This window comes from Amblyomma maculatum, chromosome 1 (assembly GCF_055883805.1).
Source record: "Amblyomma maculatum isolate TAMU_Amacu chromosome 1, ASM5588380v1, whole genome shotgun sequence".
Classification (NCBI taxonomy): domain Eukaryota; kingdom Metazoa; phylum Arthropoda; class Arachnida; order Ixodida; family Ixodidae; genus Amblyomma; species Amblyomma maculatum.
Window position 1 is genome coordinate 27,536,838 of NC_139344.1, and position 20,078 is coordinate 27,556,915.

The 20,078-nt window shown below is 46.8% G+C and overlaps 1 protein-coding gene across 1 annotated transcript in view; it reads right to left on the reverse strand.

The window, feature by feature from the left end:
• Positions 1 to 1,270: 1,270 nt before the first annotated feature.
• Positions 1,271 to 20,078, reverse strand: part of LOC146202001 (uncharacterized) — an 85,877-nt gene continuing 67,069 nt past the window's right edge. Inside the window, exons 6-11 of the mRNA XM_084599969.1 lie at positions 19,677 to 19,745; positions 16,790 to 16,928; positions 16,217 to 16,331; positions 14,636 to 14,687; positions 9,259 to 9,680; positions 1,271 to 1,482 (exon numbers count right to left, since the gene is read on the reverse strand). Coding sequence (XP_084456095.1) covers positions 1,348 to 1,482; positions 9,259 to 9,680; positions 14,636 to 14,687; positions 16,217 to 16,331; positions 16,790 to 16,928; positions 19,677 to 19,745 — 932 coding nt within the window. The 3' untranslated portion in view covers positions 1,271 to 1,347. The remainder of the gene's footprint in view (positions 1,483 to 9,258; positions 9,681 to 14,635; positions 14,688 to 16,216; positions 16,332 to 16,789; positions 16,929 to 19,676; positions 19,746 to 20,078) is intronic.

Here is a 20,078-nt window from a genome sequence, read left to right on the forward strand (position 1 = left end):
TAATATGACAGATGATTATAATTGAAGCAATACACAATGAATACAGCACTATTACATATAAACATCGTGTGGCATCGAGAGTTGAAAATGGTGTCGGTGAAAAAAGCTACGGTGTGCCCACTTTGCTAATAAATATCGCTACCCCGCCGGGGTGGCGCAGTGGTTACGGCGCTCGACTACTGTGCCTAAGGATGAGGGATCGAATCCCGGCCTCTGCGGCAGCTTTTCGATGGAGGCGAAAAGCAAGCCGCCCGTGTGCTGTGCGATGTCAGTGCACGTTAAGGAACCCCAGGTGGTCGAAATTTCCGGAGTCCTCCACTACGGCCTCTCTCATAGCCTGAGCTACTTTCGGACGTTAAACCCCGAAACCAAACCAAACTAATATCGCTGCGTTAATAGCACCGAAAACCACATTTAATATGTTAGTTATTTCGACTAATTAAAGCAGGCGGGATGAAAAAAGTATCCGCAACTTCTACGGAAATTGCGAAATCGTTTACCTGATTTCAGTCCAGAAGTAAGTTTTTTACCTTTAAATTTGGTCCGTCTGAGCTTGAACAACCTGTATATTTGCACAGCTTATATTTTTCTGGTCTGGGGTCAGCCGTTCTTTAATGGGACTACGGTAAAGGCGCGTTTCTCCACGTGTGCAACCCAGGTCTGCAACCAAGGTCTCACGTCTGCCTGTTAGCAACCGCATCGCAAGCTGCAGCCCGCGTGTGATTACACGTTTACTCTCGACAGCCCTGGTTTTGACGTGGTAGCCCTAAACACGTTTATTCGGCAAGGGAATATATGTCGCTCTGACGCAGACCATTTATCTACCACTATAGACACCGTATAATCAACTTATTTCGCTGGGAAGGAGATGCATCGAAACCAGCGGTTGAGTGCAAGTCTTAGATGCCAGCAGCTACAAAAGAAAAGGAAGCTTTCATGCCTTTATTGAGTTTGGCAACAAGTACACACAAGCATGCGCGGATAATACAAACACACCCACATACACGCAAAGGAAACATGTTCAAGAGTTTGACAGGGACATCGCCACAGCCAGTGTCCTGGACGTTCGTTGCCGATGTCCACTCTTCGCGAAGTCCACCGAAAAAAAAAAAAAAAAAAAAAAAACTGTGTGCATGGTGGACATTTTTCTGCCTTTTTTTTTTTTTTGCCACTCAGAGTCCACTCTTCGTAAAGTCCACCGAAAAAAAAAAAAATGTGTGCATGGTGGACATTTTTCTTTTTTTTTTTTTCTTCTTTACTTTTTTTTTTTTTTTTTTTTTTTTTTGTGCCACTGAGAGCTGCGAAGTAAAGTCGACAGGAGTTCGGCTGAATAGGCAGCAGGGTCCTTCAGAACCGGGGCCGTCCGCGGCCGAGCGGCGATTGGTAGTAGATGCCTCCTTGGGCGTTTGGCGTCACGTTCCAACCGTACATGGAGGAGGTACTTGGTGCCCTCGAGCCCCTGCCAGCGGCCTGGTACGATGTCTGCGACCGTAACACGTTCACCAGCGGGTCAAAATGCGTTCGGGCAATGCAGCTATGTGTGATATTTAGTATCCCCCTGTTATTGGACTTTACGTTCTCCAGAACTGCGAGGAGGGAGAGCGAATACGAGACGGTACTTCATGAGTTCAAATTCAGGTAGAAAATCGAGTTATTCAGTTAGAGGTTCTGTTGTTCTGTTGTTGCAGTTTTTTTTTTTTTTTCTTCAGCAAAATACAATTTGCTACAAGCCCTCGTTTTCCTTTCTGCGGAACATATAATGTGCTTGATTTTTTTGCTCACTGATTCCATGAACAGTGGTATCTTCAACGAATGAACTTCCGTAGGTCCGACATTTTTTCCCCCAACTATTTCTTCGCGTACGTCACCGGATTTTGAGCAGTGCAGCTGCCATTTTAAACAAGCGATATGGCCCTGGTGCAGGATATAATCGTGATGGTGGGGAAGGTGTAGCTTGGTGCGATTGCGCAAAAAATAATTTTCTGCCCACAGTGCCCCTTCCGAACTTTCGGATCGGGGGTTGTTAGGTGGTAACGTGACTACGCGCCCATTGTTTTTGCTGAGAAATAGCGTTACGGTGAATCGACCATCGGTAGCCTTCACGTTCATCATTGACACTGCCAGTGCAGTCTTTTAGCACGCTATCAATGCCGAGAGTAGAGTTAAACATTACAGACGGAAAGCGAGCACGGTCGAAGCTTTATGGCCTCTAATCCATTCTAGTGTACCGGAAACGATAGCGACGACCTGCTTTTAAAAACGCCTACAAAGAACATTGGGCTGTTAAGCGTTTTTGAGCACGCTGTAGTTAAAACGCGTCATCGTTTAATGAAGCGTTTGTAAATACCAGGTGTTATATTTAACTCAAGAAGGACATTTTGTTGGGCTAGTTGGTGCAGCATTTTTCAAAAAAGAACGAAGCACTAACGACACATTCACATGAAAGAAGACACGGACAAGCGCGCGTCCTTGTCTTCTTTCATGTGAATGTGTCGGTAGCGCTTCGTCCTTTTTTGAAAAATTATATTTAACTGTTCGCAGGTCGTTTTTTGCACCCTGTGAAAGCCAGTCAGTGCGGTATGTGATAGAGTTCAGTAATTAAAGAGTTATTAAACAAAATGTATGTAAGGAACTTTTTTATTATTTCGTTTTAGTTACCAACATTATAATAACAAAATGAAGGCTGTCAACAGAAAAGCTGAGCCCAATTTCTAAATTTCCATTGCCTTCAATGCAGTTTAAAAATATTTAACGTCAAAATTACGCATTTTTAGCTCGTAAAGCTGGCTTCCTGCAATGCTCATTTTTAATGCGGCATCACTGGATTGTCGAAGAAATAGCGCTCACTACTTCTACAGCATAAAATACACAGATCGGCGCCATTTTAAAGACGTGCATTGCGGGAAGCCAGCTTTACGAGCAAAAAAGTTCGCACTTTTCGCGGTAAATATTTCGAACATTTAAGATAATGAACATTTTAGAGACTGGGCTCAGCTCTACTGTTGACGGCCTTCGTTTTTTTTTTTTTTAATTATGCTGGTCCAAAAAGTCAAAATATAAATATACATTAGTAAATTTTAGTCAATTGGTTGGTTTGTTTGGTACAAGGCGTACAAGATGTATGCCTCGCTGTACATGCCATCTGCGCAAACAGCACTGACGTGTCCCTCACAAGATTTAAAATAATCATTTGTGAAGAGTTAAAAAAACAAACTGCGGGAATATGGCTGCTATATGCGCACTGGAAGCACTGCCGTCTTGCCTCTAATGTTGTTAATCATGCCCTGTGATTTTTACGCTGATTTCGGCGATAACTAGAAGTGCGGCCTCAGCCAATAACTGATGACGAAAGGGGTATACAGATGCTGAATTATCTGGGCTTAGGTGGCGCTCTTCTTTCTCTGAAATGAACGATACGTAATTAAACTTACAACGAAGTGGGCCTCGCACTATGCGCCAAACCTGGGCTCTCACTTGCAGCAGACAAGGCGGAAACAAATAACGAGGACGCATCGGTCGCACACAAGGTGTGAAACATTAGCAAGCAAAACGCCGGGTGCTCTGTATAGAGATAGGCATAATCTACGAGCAGCAGAAGCTGCGGGAGAGGCATAGGATGCGCCAGTCGCCGCTTTCCATTAAAAGGTCCGCGCCCCGGGATGGGCCCCGAGCTTTTCCGGATTCTTCGCAGAGCTATGCCGCTGGTGAATCGTTTAACGTGTTGCAGATCGTTAGCGGTAGCACCCGAGCGAGCGCACGTGAAAGGGCATGTTATGGGCTTCTAATGCGCGCCTGCGGAACCTGCAAGAAAGAATCGATAGACTAATTTGGGGAGCACTTTGTACGTTTTGACGAAGCTCGAAAGGTTAAGTGCGCCAAGGCTCACGCGTCTCAAGGAGCACGGGGTATTTTGTGTGTGCAGTGTGCGTGTGTGCGCGCGGCTTTGTGTGTGCGTGCGTGCATTTGTGTGTGTTACTGGATTTCTGTTCGGCTCGTACGCGGTGCAGGTTTTAGGCGAGTTTCATATTTAACCTTTGGGAAATGAAACCTCAGTGTCTCCATTTTATGTCATGGCTCCTCCGTTGTAAACATCTCCTTACGTTTGTGCAAGCTATAAAGGAATATGTCAGTTATCGCGATAACGAAATCCTTGTAGAGACTGCGACATTCTACGCGACAGCATGAGGTTCCCTTGTCAGCCGACTTCACCGGCGTCGACAGTGAAAGGACAGCGTTGATGGCTACCGCCTGGGGCGCCCCTTGCGGATTTTCGTTCGGGTACATGCATTTGCTGCACTCGCTCAATCACTAACTCCTTAATTTGCACCTCTATTAACGCGCTAGTGTTAAAGGTTCAGTTTACCAGAAAGACGTCGGCGTCGTGGGCAAAAATCACGTGCAAAGCAGGTGATGCATGGACGGGCACTGAATTATCGGCGTGTTTTGGGGGACGTCACGAGACCATTGATTCAATAGGTCACCCCAGAAAGAAGGTAATCTTTCTTTTTTTTTCTTGTCCTAGCAACTACCGCCCCGTATCGCTCACTGGGTCGGTTCTCAATTAATTGTACATACTACGCTTTCCCATCACAAAATTTCTTCTACTTATAACTTTTTTCACTCTAACCAGCATTGTTTCCGCAGAGGATTTTGTCCTACCCTCTTCATTATCAACACAAGTCCCAGCAAGGCATTGGCCGTTCTTGAATTTCGAAAAAAAAAAAATGCATTCGATAAAGTGCACTACAAATGTCTACTTGTACTACCCAGTTTTCATCCCTGTCCCTCAACGATTTAGTACTTAATTGACTTTATAGCCAACTGTCATCAATTCGTGCACGCCAAAAAGGTCTTCTCCCTCCTGCCCCTCGTTACTTCAGGCGTGTCACAAGAGACCGTTCTCGGTTGTCTTCTGTTTTAACATCACTCAAATGCCTGCTAACATTTCCTGAAATATCCGCTTATCGCAGATGACTACGTGATCTATCGCTATCTCAACAACATAGCCGGTGTTAATGCATTGAAGCCCGATCTTGACAACGTAGAAACCTGGTGCCATAAATAGCTCATGTTTTAAAATACTAAATAAAGGAATAAGCTCTTCTTGCTTTTCATTGAAGACATTCCAAACAGGTCCTAAAATACACCCTTTCCGGTTTTGACATCAGCTCCGTAAAAGGTAACGATATCTCGGAGATTTGTCAATCTTTCATGGACCGATTACATAAAAAAAGAGACCAAGGAAATTAACCGCGAGTCCAGCTATCTGCGTCGTAACCTTCGATTCACCCGTCCTTCTGTAAAATTGCTCGCATATACTGCATTGTTCGACCTAAACGTGAATACGCATGCACTACCTGGGACTCCTGCCGACCTATGTTCTCATTAACCGTCCGTATGAGTGCTACCATAGTCCTTCAATGCTACCCGTCCTGGTGCTACTAACAGTACAAGCGAATCTCCATTCCCTACCTTCTACTTCGTTGCAAGCCGCTCTACCAATTCTACCATGAAGCCCCTCAAAAAGTGCCCCTATTCCACCAGCACATGACACTCCTGCCGCCTCATGCCATGACAGAACGTGTCTCATCCTTCAGCACTTTCGTCAGCTCATCTTTCTTCATATTTTGTACAAACATATTTGGGCTCCCGGAATGACCTTTCTGGTGTTGCTGCTGTCCTCCTTCGAAATCCCGACCATTTCATGCGAAAACCCCTTCGCAGTTGATTTAAGGCACTCGAAACAGAGACCTCGAGCTGCTCGTGTGAGATGGGAATCGAATACACTAGCCTGGTCTTGCACATAATGTGGTAGCTGATGACTGCATGCTATTCACCATGCTGGAGATAGCAGAGACAAAATTAAACAATTAGCGATTAAGCGTGTTGGAAAGTGCTTGTATGTACTACGTGAACGATTATCCGCAAGGGAAGCCGTACACTGGAGCCATTAACGAGGTCGCGTCACGCACTTAAAGGCGGAGTTTGTGTGTCCCTAAATTTATCTCGCACAAACTCATTACCATACAATATTTAGTTGCCACATGTAAAAGACTACGCTGCATAAAGCCATCCTTTAACCACGTCGTACGAACATTACTGCGTTGTCGGGCGGCGTGTCTGAAGATTCCGCAGTACTCTCAGAATTATTTTCTCGTCGACACACAACCTGACGACCAATCAGTGGTCGGCCCTGCCGCCCTCCAAGGGCACTGATTGGCTGGCGATAGTTTTTTTTTTCTTTCGCTCACAACGCCCAATACACGCGATTATCGCAATCGCAGACAATGTCGGGGCGCCGCCTATTAACCCGTCCTCACATACAACAGACGGCTCTAAGCGAGGAGAGAATAAGCGTACACAGGAGTGGCGATACGCCCTGCACGTAAAACCACCACGAACTAAAATTGCCAGGGACGACCACGAGAGTAGGCGCATAGCCAGGGCAGAGGCCTTATCTCACCACTATACGGAGGGAAACACGGAGTATACTACGTGGACGCGTCCGACCTGCACCAAGGCGGGTGGTACACGGTGGCGGTGATCCAAAACGGTAAACGGGCTCACCTTCAAAGCCTGAAACGTAACATAAGCAGAGGAGGTCGCCATCGCGTTAGCTGCAACGCATTTCGTTTCCAAAACAATTATAACGGACTCGATATCGAGGGGCGTGTAGCAACGTCCAACAGGGCTGGGTCCCATACCTGGCCTAACGGCTAATGCAAAAAAACTCGTACTCTCACTACCGGCTACATCAAAACAACTGGTAAGCGGAAAGTCCATCCCGCCGCTTCATAGTCTGGGCTCCGGCCAATTCGAGGCTAGGAGGAAACGAGGAAGTAGACGCAGACGCCCGCGCGCTCTCTCACCGGGCAACCTCGTCCCCCTAGAAGAGAAAGCGGAGGCCACGCCGGCCTACACTTACAGGCAAATAACTAAACTATGCCAAGACAGACAGCATTTACAAATTACCACCACCCGTGTAAATGATTAACGAGGGCGGAGGAACGCGTGTTTCGTCGCCTCCTCACGAACACAATGATATGCCCGGCATCGCTGAAACATTTTGGCATTGCCTTCTCCGGGGAGTGCCCGCAATATTGGGAAATGCCTTCAGATCTCTTCCACATGATATGGCCGTGCCCATCCAACCCTGCCTTTACACTTAACCTAAACCCCACCCGGGAAGACTGGGAGGAGGCGACCCTATTCGTCTGCTCCGACCTGAAACCCCAAAAGGCGATGGTCAAACGAGCAATGGCGGCAGCAGAAGCCGCTGGGGTCCCGTACTAGGGACTACTACTAGGGATGCTAGGGACTTCGTGTTTGTGAAGGGAAAGACATTAAGCCTGACCCCAGCGCAACTTCCATGTAACTCCCTCTTTTCAGAGGCAATAAACGTTTTTACCACCACCACCCACAACGCCGGCGCTGACTTTTCTGGAGGACGGGGCCTTTAACGCTGTCTCATTAAAATACAAGTTAAATTTTATGCCACGCAAGAAGACAATTTCTTTATAATTATTCACCGGACATAGCCAGAAGAAATATCCAGCTCACGTAAATGTAGGCATGAAGAATGGGTACCCCATGAACCTGCGATTTGTGGACGATGTCGTATAGCCACCTTAAGGGGCCATGAATTAGACGAATTGTTCACGACGAAGGCGCACATAATAGATTGGTAAGTAAGAAAAACAATAGGAGGGCGCTTATTCGCCTTAACATACATAGGCGCGATAGCGTGCTCTCGTTGGCCCATTTGTTGTATGCTCTAATGCTGCTGATCACACCCGCTTCCTTGCCGACGTTGACGCTTCAGCTCGGCATCTTTGGCTTTACCGACCTACTCAGTTTCAGCCCTGCTATTACGATCGTCGGCAGCTCGGTTCCAGCTTGGCTTCATCCGCACACTTATGACTCTTAGCTTACGTTTCTAACGTCCGTACATCGACTTCCTGCCTTCACTTGAACCGTCTAGCTGTCTCATACCGAGCGTTATTCTCTGCCTTCTCGACATCCGTCTTACGACCTCCCCCTGGTCGTCTAGCAGCACCATCAAAAGATACATCCTGAAACGAAACTCGCGCGTTATTACAAGAATCTGGAATAATTTCCCTGCCAGACAACGTTGTCGTACTAGTGCCAGATACAGGTCATGACAAATGTTCAAATTCAGCGACACATAAGCGAGAATATTTGTCTACATCGCGTTTGTTTCATTCAATAATCACTACTCACTAATCAATCAGTCAGCCAATCACACTATCAGCCACCCAAAATCGGTCAAACGACACTACGTATATATACTATATACATTCTTTACAAGACGTCCATTATTTTTTCAGCACCTCTTGCGACTCGATTTTGACGCGCAGTTTGATGGTGATGCGCTAAACCATGGAGGCTCCATCTATCTTGGCGAACACGTACCGCGTCTGTAGCCCCGGTGGCTGCCGAATCGCAGGCGCGCCACTCAAATATTTGCATCGAAAGACATCTGACTTCTTCTTGAGCGCTCACTCCCAAACCGGGGTACGGCGACAGCTTTGCGTCCCCACGAGCACAGTACACTACGCGTAATATTGTTCGTAGCTTAGCCTGGTTAAACCGGTAAATCCGTCCAAAAGCGTGCTGGTCAAGTGTCAGAGGTGAACTCAAAGATCATTTCAACCATGGTGAACAAGGCCCACCTGAGTGACCCTGAGTGGACAAAAGGTGTATTATATACAGTATATACGATGCTATGCATCACTTAACTATGGGTGTACTGTTGCTGCTTTAAGTTTCATAAACAACACCGCCAAGTTCAGCTCTCACACAAAATTCGCGATCGGGTTCGACCGTGTGACGTTCTGCAGTTATTCATAGTCGACATCGCCGTCTCGAACTGATAGAAGCATGCAATGAATTAGAGGAAAGGCGTACCGCACTCTAAGGCATCTCGCTTGTGCATCGGCACGTCGCTCTAACTACGTACGCGTTTCAGGTGTCTACCGAGATATCGTTTTGCGCCTTTTCAGTTTGCGAAAATTTCTCTAGGTTAGCGTTCGTAGTGACGACGTGTTTGAGGTACCCGCCGACACGCTGTTTGAGCGAAACTAGGCTGAAACACAAGGCCCAAAATTCTGCTTGGCTCTTCAGGTGTCCGTATCAGTGGTTTCACACTAATCAGTCACGTAATGCGGTATTGCGGTTCGCGATTTTTGAATGCATGCTCAAGGAACGTTTTCCCCATACGCGAGTGGTTCCACCTACCTCAGCCGTGTACGGGTCGAAATACGTGTCCACCTCCATCGACTCCAGCATCGTCCGTAACTCGCCGATTGCAATGACCTCTTCGAGCGATATGGGGCCCTCTTGCACCACCTCATCCTCGTCCTCGCGCTCTCTCGCTGATGGCTGGGGATGAACTTGAGCCGCCAGTGCCGGTTGGATGGGGAGTTGTTGCGACTCCTGTCGCTGGTCCTGTGGCTGATCCTGTAGCTGGTCCTGTAGCTGGTCCTGTAGCTGGTCCTGTAGCTGGTCATGTAGCTGGTCCTCTCGCTGGTCCTCTCGCTGCTCCTGATTCTGCTGCTGCTGCTGCTGCTGCTGCTGCTGCTGCTGCTGCTGCTGCTTCTCCTGTTGCTGCTGCTGCGGCGTGAGCAGTGCACTGTTGCTGGGGTCCACCTCCTCAGCTGCTGATGGTGCCAAACACGAAAGCGGGAGGTGAGAACGCGTTTCCATAGACCAAAGCTAGCAGTACAAAAGGCACTAGTTATGCTTGCAGTCACCCTCACCGAGTCGCACAAAGAGCGGGAATCCTGCCCAGGGGATCGTGGCTATGGCGAGATTAAAGGTAATACGAGGCGTCAATATGAGTGAATATATATAGTTTGGATTACGGAGTTTAAAGTTCCAACTCAGGCTCTGAGAGACGCCGTAGTGGAAGACTCCGGAAATTTTGACCATTTAGGATTAGGTAACGCGCAATGACATCGTACAGCACACGGGTGCCTAGCTTTTCGCCTCCATCGAAAGTCGACCAGCGCCCTGACCACGGCAAGTGATTATATATATATATATATATATATATATATATATATATATATATATATGTGTGTGAAGGAAAGAAGCCAACCGACGGCGAGGCCAAGGAAAGCATTGGGGATTGTACTTTGTCTTTTTTTAATTTTTACTTCGATAATCACATAAATTAGTAACGTAATCTGTTCAGGGGAACGACAATTAAACGCAAAGTAGAAGAAAAACAACGTGCCGATGGTGGGAACCGAACCCACGACCTCCGAATATCGCGTCCGGTGCTCTTCCAACTGAGCTACATCGGCCGCTGTCCCCCCTGCTACTTTCTTGGGTATTAATGTTGTCTGTATACGAACCTTGAGAGTGTTCACCAGCGCCACCCTCAACCAAAGCGGCGGACGTGGAACGTCTTGTGTTACCGCCAGCGTCACGTAGAACGTGATCAAGAGCGAGGGCGAAAGCTGTGCTACAACCCTCCTACGCTACCTATGACTTCAAGACTGCCAGACTATATATATATCACCTGCCGTGGTCAGGGCGCTGGTCGATTTTCAATGGAGGCGAAAAGCTAGGAACCCGTGTGCTGTACGATGTCATAGCGCGTTACCTAATCCCAAGTGGTCAAAATTGTCTGTTGTCTGTACCGTCTGTATTAATTGTCTGTATTTCCCCTTCATTTATCTGCTTGTAGCTTACGGGGGTCTCGGTTCTGGCAGTCTTGAAGCCATAGGTAGCGTAAGAGGGTTCTAGCACAGCTTTTGCCCTCGCTCTTGATCACCTTCTGCGCGACGCTGGCGGTAACACAGGACGTTCCACGTCCGCCGCTATGGTTGGGGTGGCGCTGGTAAACACTCTCAAGTAAAGCCCCTCTATCCTTCCAAAGTACCGCCATTATTAGATCTTGCCGCCTCCGCGCTCCCCCTCAAAATTTCCTCCTCGCCACCTCTGTCTCCCCAGCCTCCTCCGCTCACCCATTCGCCGATGCGTGTCACGTGGAATCGCGTGTTGCGCTTTTGTGTATTTTTTCTTCCCGGCGCGCGCCGGCTGCCATTTTCGGACCAGCACGGCGAAGCAGCTGCACGATAGAGGGGCTTTAGCTGCACGTGGGCGCTTTAGCTGCACGTGGGGCTTTATCCGCACGCGCAAGCTTCATCGTGATGCCGTGTTGCTGTGCCTTCGGTTGCCGGAACCGACAAGGCGAAGGCAAAAGGCTTTTTTGTTTGCCATCTGGCCCGCGCAACGCGAAAAGAAGAAGAGTTTGGATGAACAGGATCGGGCGGGCTGGCTTCAAAGAAGTTGCAAAAAACGCACGGCTTTGTGAAGTAAGTGCTACGGTTCATTGCCTTTTTTTAACCTTGCCGACTTCTGTCTTTTTAGGAAAGTGCATTTGTGTCAGTTGTGCGCGGTTTAAGCGTGTGTAAGCTGGCCTTTTTTTTAACACGAGCTGTGCATAAAAACGAATTTATCCAGGCCATGATTTCAACTCCGCTAGAAATTAGCACATCTCGACACTTTTGCAGGGCCTTGAATACAACCGGCTAGCTTCCTTCCGCGTACGCTCGCACGTATTCATTTAGTTTGCGGTATTAATTTTTTAACCTACCGAAGTAACTTGGCTATGAGGAAGGTCGTAATGTATAGCAGCGGGTAACTTAATTTAGGGCAAATGGGGTGCTTCACGGGCATTTCAATCCCACAGTACACTGGTATCTTGCATTCTGCTTCCATCTTGGCTACTGCCAGACGCGACCTTGAATTGAAGGGATGACAAGCAGCTACTTGCAAATTTTGTGTAGCTACTACAAACGTAAAATAACTTGCTACTACAAACGTAAAATAACTTGCACATGGAAGACCTCATTTTCATGTTGGCGTTCTGTTAATTCAACACGTAGTGAACAATGCGTGAACACCAGCTCAAAAGTCATTTTTGTACGGGATATAATTTCTGCTTTAGGGGTAGAGCGAGAGAATATATATATATATATATATATATATATATATATATATATATATATATATATATATATAGGGTGGCGCTGGTGAACACTCTCAAGGTTCGTATACAGACAACATAAATACCCAAGCAAGTAGCAGGGGGGACAGCGGCCGATGTAGCTCAGTTGGAAGAGCACCGGACGCGATATTCGGAGGTCATGGGTTCGGTTCCCGCCATCGGCACGTTGTTTTTTCTTCTAGTTTGTGTTTAATTATCTTTCCCCTAAACAGATTACATTACTAATTTCTGTGATTATCTAAGTAATGTGATTATCTAAGTAAAAATGAAAGAAAAAAAGACAAAGTATGATCCCCAATTCTTTCCTTGGCCTCGCCGACTGTTGGCTTCTTTCCTTCACACACACACACACACACACACACACACACACACACACACACACACACACACACACACACACACACACACACACACACACACACACACACACACACACACACACACATATATATATATATATATAACTGTGTGTAGTATTAATTTATGTCCACTGGGCCTTTTCTAGCAGAAATTCCGTCGCTTAATATTCACTGCAATATTTATTTACCGCAAATTGCTGAGTGCTGTGCTTACTGCGTGGCACATCTTAATCAGAATCTGAAGAATCTGCTTGCTTTTACTGTTTAAAAATTTCTTCTCTCGAAAGTCGATTCGGGTGACGGCTGTGACAGAGCACTTCCGGAACATTTGTCGGCGTTGCAATTTCAGTGCGTATCTCGTAGAATTATGATGAAAAATGTTTTAGCAGACAGTGAGAATTTATAAAAGATATCTGTCGTTGCACATCGTGAGCATTCGTTAAACAAGGTCTTTTAACATCGATATCTAGCGATGTTTTTTTTTTTTTTTTTTTTTTTTGGGGGGGGGGGGGCATCGAAGGCATCTTGTTCAAGCGAACGAATGACCTGCTATGAAACTCAGAAAGACATCATAACAATTTAAAACCGAAATTATTCATATAGGTACATTGTTTCTCGTGGAAGTCGGCATATGCAAACGACTAATAACGCCGTCTACACGGCCTGCTGAGGCCATACGCAGCATGACATTCATCAAGGTGCATACCAGCTATGTGATATATTTCAACACGCAAACAGATTTTTACGACATCAGCCATGCCGATGGGAGCTGCGCCTGCAGTATAGTGGCTGTCTGCTTTGCGAAATATTTTGAGTCGTGAATAGTTGCGAGATGATAGCAAAATAAGGTGTCCGCACTTTATTCCAGTAAAACGATGCACAGCGCTCTCCCTTCCTCATTACGATCGTGATATCAAATTCAGGGGCCCAATTCCATAGGCTTTCATTTCGGTTCATTAGACTCTCTGGCAATGAGTGACGAAACCGTGGCTTTCAAGCGCCAGTGAGAAGCAACTGGACCATAGGCCCATCAGCGACCACCTATCAGCATTGTCTCCATGATGCAGCCAGTGGTTAGCCAGTGCTTGGGATGAGTGGCGATGGCTATCGCCAACAGAGGGACCCGCTATCTTTTTTATTTCTGTTACTGGCCGCTCTCTGCTTGCGCCTGATACTGCCGTCATGCTGATGTCCGAACAGATGGAATGGAAGACGGAAGCTTGTGAATACGGCCGCGAGCTACGTAGCACAATTATTTGCAAACCGCGAAGTTTTAACACAGGACGGCGCAATCGTCTGCTCTGGTCTGACTTTCCTTGTCAATTTAAAATAGTTGCCCATGCTGCACTGTCATTATACGGAAATAATACCATACGCGAGAATATTCCGATATTCTCTACCGGCTTCAGGCAGTATAGAGCGTACATTTACCATAGAGTGTAAATGATATTACGACTTGAGAGGTGACATTTATGGGCCGGCATTAACTCACAGACGTACACGAGCGCATAACGAAAATGCATGAGCGTTATCTGCATGCGGTCCGACAGGGAAAAAAGTTCTTCTGATAGATTGTCTTTCAGCAAAGCAGCATTGTTCCACTTTCCCAGGACTGGAGTGATATAATTTCTCCTGGAGAGGTGGTAAACCTCATAAGGTTAGGTTGAAAATTCATGACGTTGCACACCTATGTAATTACTGTGCCAGGGTTCCCAATGCTGTACAGCTACAAATGTAGCTCCAAGAATACTTTCTTCGCCGTTGAAAGCTACACTGTAGAACAGCAGATTGACTAACGTTCGATGTTATGTTGCTGCAGGGCCGAAGGCGACGAAATGGCTGGTTTTATTAGCATGCAATAAGGTTTCAACTTAACTTCAAGAGCATGTCCACCTCTCTACGCTTGTGTGACGATGTGCGATTGAAAATTCCGAAGCTGCACCCGGTCTGTGAGGGTTGCCGCAGTGCAGACCATCCGGATGCTTTAATGGGCCCCAAAAAAGCCATGTACTAAACGTAGAAAACGCGCCTGAGCAATAGGTATCCAATCAATTTTCTCCGTGACGCAAATTTTTTTTTTTTTTTTTTTTAAGCTAACTTTATTAGCAGAGAACACATCGACGATCGAAAATGATGCTCCTGTTACGCATCCTGGCGGCACAACCGGTGGCCTGAACAACTAGCCCGCTGTGGGGAAGTTTCGAGCAAACAAAATATGCTCTGCGTGAATGCTTACCTTTGTCGTCGCGCCTAGCGTCCACGGCTGGGGCGGCGCTGGACGGCACAACCTGAAGGTGGAAAGAACGGGTGAAAATAGCTGTTACCTGTTGTGCGGTGTGACTTCACAGTGATTTGCTTGAAGGTAAACAAAACAGAAAAAAAGTTGGTTTGATTTGTAGAATATAACGTCCCAAAGCTACTCAGACTTGCGGTAAAAAAAAAAAAAAAAAAAAAATCTCCCGTTGGTTGGACAGGAGAATGAACAGTAGATCATATTGTGAAGTGCGGGAAACACTTCGGAGTACAATAGTGCCGCTTTCAGCTGTGCCGAGACGTGTTTTGAGGCTTCTGAAATAGAAATTGCGTAAGTTCTGGGAAGTACAGAAAATCGCGCGAAAACTGGGCCCAGGAAAGTAACTTTCCTATTCAAGTCTATCCGCTATGTAACTCAGTCGTTTGATGGCGCATAAGCCCGTAGGCGGTGAGAAAGAAAAGGAGAAAACACTGCTTGCCTGCGAGGCAAATCACACTTGCTACTAATGAAGGGACGCGAGTCTAACTAGAATGGATTATGTTTACGACCAGCGTTTTCTTTTTAACTTTTTTTGTCGACAGCCAGCTGTTGTGGCATCAAGCTTCCTCGCTATTGGCTGGCTGTTCCATATCGCGCTCGAGGGCAAGAGACACAAGAGTTACAACTCAAAAAGGCCGGGACGATGCATACGTCTCGGGAAACCGCTACCGTGTTCGCGGATGCCATGCAGAATGTCTCACGGCGCAACCGCAACTGCGGATCGAGTTTATCGCGCTCGACTGGGAAACCGTGCAGCTGCGCGTTCCTTGGTGCCAGTCCTGTCTGTGTGGCTGTCTTGGTAGGACCTAAACGGAAGAATATAGTAGGAAATAACTGTTTTATTTTCTCTTAATTTAAATGACGATAAGTTCCTGTCATGAGCCTCTAATGGTTGTTATTTCTTTCGATGTCGTCCATGTGCCGCTGTGTTCCCGTCCGTTCGCGAGAGCCTAACGCATTTCATTGTTGGTTATCGGTCCATTTCAGTGGTTATTCTTTGTTTAGTATCTGCTGCGACTGTATCTGCTGCAATGCGATAAAATGTTCCATTAAAATACCGATAATTCATATTTATTGTGTTGTATTTCAGTTGAAATATCCCTGTAATGTTAAAATAGTTAAGGCTCCAAAGGGTGCCGCTAGCATGGTCGGAGACGCGCATGAAAAAAGAAATGGCAGAGCGCTGCACAAAACAGAAAAGGCCTGTCGTTGTACCTTCTCGACTCCTATCATGTCAGTAAGCTCGGAACTTTTCTGTTTCATTTGAACGTCCCCTTATCATCATCATTATCATAATTCCGCCTGTAGCGCCCTGTGCATAAACGAGCTCAGTACTGAAGTACGGCCTAATACCTCCGAAGCAAAGTGGGTCTTTTGTATCCAGCCATCAAGCTTTCCGAATTACCAGGGCGGATCTTTCGAATCCAGATATCTAGTTTTCTGAATAACCGGGGACAAATTAACGCGCTATTACTGCGTTGTTTAATTGATAGACATTAGAAATGCCCCGTAGTTTACACTAACCAGGACAGAGACGACAGCTTCTTTAGGAGTGGGCGTACAATCTTCGGTTTCCTTCGGGGCAGTCTCTTCTTCAACGGCTTCCTTCGATCCGGTCTGGTCTTCAGGTGTTGTCTCTCTAAATTCAAAGCATGAACAGCTGTTAGAAAACAATATATTTAAATAAATAACGAGAAAGCTATATGCTTTGGTCACAAGTGTCCCTCCAGTCTCGGATGCGTTAAAAGCACGAGGCACAGAACGTAGTTGCGCACGAATATTTCATGTATGCGCGTCACACACACACACACACACAAAAAGAAAAAAAAAAGCCGTTTATCACGCTCGTGCGCGTGCACAACGAAAAAGACTGGATTAATTTCTTTTTTTTTTTTTTTTTGAATGAGAATCTTTGAATGAGGTCATTATTAAATACAACCTTAGGGCAGACGAGTACAGCTGTAATCGACACGAAACCATCACCCGCCAGCATCAGAGGGCACTTACAACACAGATTCGCACTTGGGAGGTGAATTCGTATACACTGTACTTCGAGGCTAGCAGAACAAGGTCGAGTGATTGTGGACACATACTGACCCGTGAGCATCCTTGTACTGCTTCAGCAGGTCGCTGTAGAGTTTCTTCTTTTCAGTCCGATTCAGACTGGTCACGTCGAGAAAGACAGGTTTCTCTGGGTCTATCACTGGCAGGTATCCCGGCTGCCCAGGGACTATGTCTGCGCAGGCGTTGTAGAAGACCAGCATAAGTGCGGCGCTGCATAACCACGGCTCTCTCGCAGGAATTGCCTCCCGCGTATGCACTGTAGGGTGTTAAACTTAGCCTGACATTCTTCCGAGGAGCGCTGGAATGCCAAACTTTACGAACTGACTTCTTTAAAGTCGTCTCCCGTGCTGAATGAAAAAAAAAGGGGACGCGTAGCCAGTGGAATTATGGGATGGCGCCTGCGGCCTGCGCTGGGTACAATACCCCGGCTGCCGAGCAGCAGGCTGCATACAAAATTGCGAATTTTCACAGAGACGCGACGCCTTTTCCCGCCTCCCCACCCCGACCTCGACCGACCTGCTCCGCAGATTACAGACACACTCAATTCTTAGTCACTCCAGGCTATCACTAATTACTAACGGGGAATACGACCCCGTGCCCAAATAGCAATAACGGAGAACCCACCGCCCAGGCGCACATCCTCTGGGGATGCGATAATAGCCCGCCTCCATGGGCGCTGCCATCTTGTATACAGCCTGCTGCTCGGCAGCAGGCTGCATACAAGATGGCAGCTGCCGCTTCATGCAGTGGGCGTGGTGCCAACATTCTGCATGTGGTAACCGTAAAGTGGTGCATCGGCTAAACGATGTAAGCTTGGAAACATGAAGCACCGGCGACTTACCTAGACGGTATGCGGTGTTTTAGAAACGCGTGCTTTACATTTTTTTTTTCCCATATTAATAACTTGTTCAGCTTTCTCATACTTTCTCATGTTTCCCTCGGAGACCATTTCCCGACGTCTGAGTCCCATAGACCCGACGTCGTGGCCGATCCACCACTATCTTCTGTTTTCTTTTGTTGTAGGCCCATCGCAACGTTGGACATCGCAGCTTGTCCGAAAAGTGAACGTAATGTATGCTTTGGAATTGTTTTATGAAAACCGACTACCTCTGAGTAGCCTCCCGATAATGATTTTTACGAGCCAGAAAAATTGACCGAATTCAATACAATGCGGCTAAAAAGAGGTGCTTCCGTGACAAACCATGGAACCAAAGCGCTAGCAGACGAGGACACAGAGCGAGCACACAAACACAATTCCCTGTCCTCGACCGCTAGCGCTGTGGTTCCAATATGACTGACCGAAACCAGCAAGCCCGGAAACAAAGTCTGCACTTCCGTGACGATGCGTAGAATCAGGATTGCGTTTGAAATGCGCTAGTGATGTTGAACCTAAGCACTTGATTAGGCGCTGTCAGCGAATCAACTGGAGGCAAAGGGGAAACGCTTGTCCACGATCACGAACGTTTGCAGTTCAGATGGCCAGTACGCTGCGGAGGCAGGGTGTTAACGGCCAAATCTGCAGTACAGCAGACGAATCAGCAATGTGCGCTACTGAGAGATGCGATCGCAAGGCTTTTTCTGCACTTCACTCTCAGATAACACCGAAACCTTACTACAAAGTAACATTTTCGTTTTGGCCTAATGTGACTGCAGGGTTCTGGTAATTTTTTTTCTAGCGTTTGTGCCCCCCCCCCCCCTTCTCACTAGCACACAACAAACATTAACATCGCAGCTCTACCTCTCTCTCTCTCTCTCTCTCTCTCTCACACACACACACACACACACACACACACACACACACACACACACACACACACACACACACACACACACACACACACACACACACACACACACACACACACACACACACACACACACACACACACACACACACACACACACACACACACACACACACACACAAACCGCACTTATGCACGCACCGTCTAACGGATGGCACAGCCTCAAGATTAGATAGTAAGCTATGGAAGGCGCCATAAGTTCTAGCGGTGGATGAGTAGCATGCAGTTTTCAATTTTGCGTTGTGCATGAACTCATGGCAGGCCTCATCTCGGGTGTTACACTACAAAGTCCTGCTAACTGAAAACATCAATATCGAACGAAAGTATGCAGAAAAAATTTAATGCTTGAAAATACTGGCAATCCTGTTTTATAGTTATTAGAATATTACATTAACATTAGAACTGATAATGTGCTATAATTACATTTCAGCTTCAAAACATTTGTAACACATCATAAGCGTAATGTTTATTTTGACTGTTTAGCTAATGTTTATCAGAGAACACAACATTATTTGTTAATTTTTAACATTAGCATAAAGTTTTCATGCTACATGCAATGTCGCCGCAACCTAAACGACAGTTTTGCAACATTGGTCTAAAATTATGTACTACCTGAGCTGCTGGGGACCAAGCCGGTCTCGCAGGCATTCGATTTTCTAACTGAAAAGGTTCTATAGCCTCTCTGGAGTAGGCATGTGCGAAACGCAACAGTGGCAAAGAATGTGAGCAGCCAGCGGAATTTTTCACGAGTGTCTGGGAATTTACGGAATGGACTTGCGCCTGACGAAGGCCCCTTTCGCAACTCTCTTGATAGAAGAATGACGAAATGATGTTCCGCCAGTGCATGGAATCCTCACCATTGTATCCATTGGTACAGACCATACAGGGTCGTTATTAGCGGCCGCTGACGCCAAAGGAAATAAATGGAATCTATATAGTCCGTATACGAAAACACTGCAGGTAAAATACAAAGAACTGGAGCCCGGAGCATGAAACCATCATGCTGCGTAACAATGTTTCGTTGTCAGAGTTTTGCGGCGTTCGCAAAACTCTGAATTGTACTGCTCTGGATTGGTACCGTGTGGAAATATTGTCTGCAGACCCGACAAACTTACCGGGTTCCCAATCCTCGTCAGCGGGCGGCAGCTTCGGCTCTTCTGGTCTTCGATTGCGTCTACCGTATCCTGTAATGGAACGTCAACCTGTCAACGAGACTTTTACGGCCGGTATTCGCGGGGCGAGTCGCATATAAAAGGTGTCACGTCTGAGTACGATCGGCTGTTATTTACGAGGCTCTAGCCTTCTGTTATGACGAATCCACAGCACGGGTACTGCATCATCATCATCATCAGCAGCAGCAGCAGCATCCTGAAACAGCCGCTGCAGGTAGAGCATCCGCCACGTGTTCGGGAGGTACCAGGTTCGATCCCTGGTGCCGCCGGGTACCCACCTGCTTTTCAATGGGTACAAGCTTTCCCACGGCCTGGTGCTCGGCTCTTTGGGATGAAATATTTGGG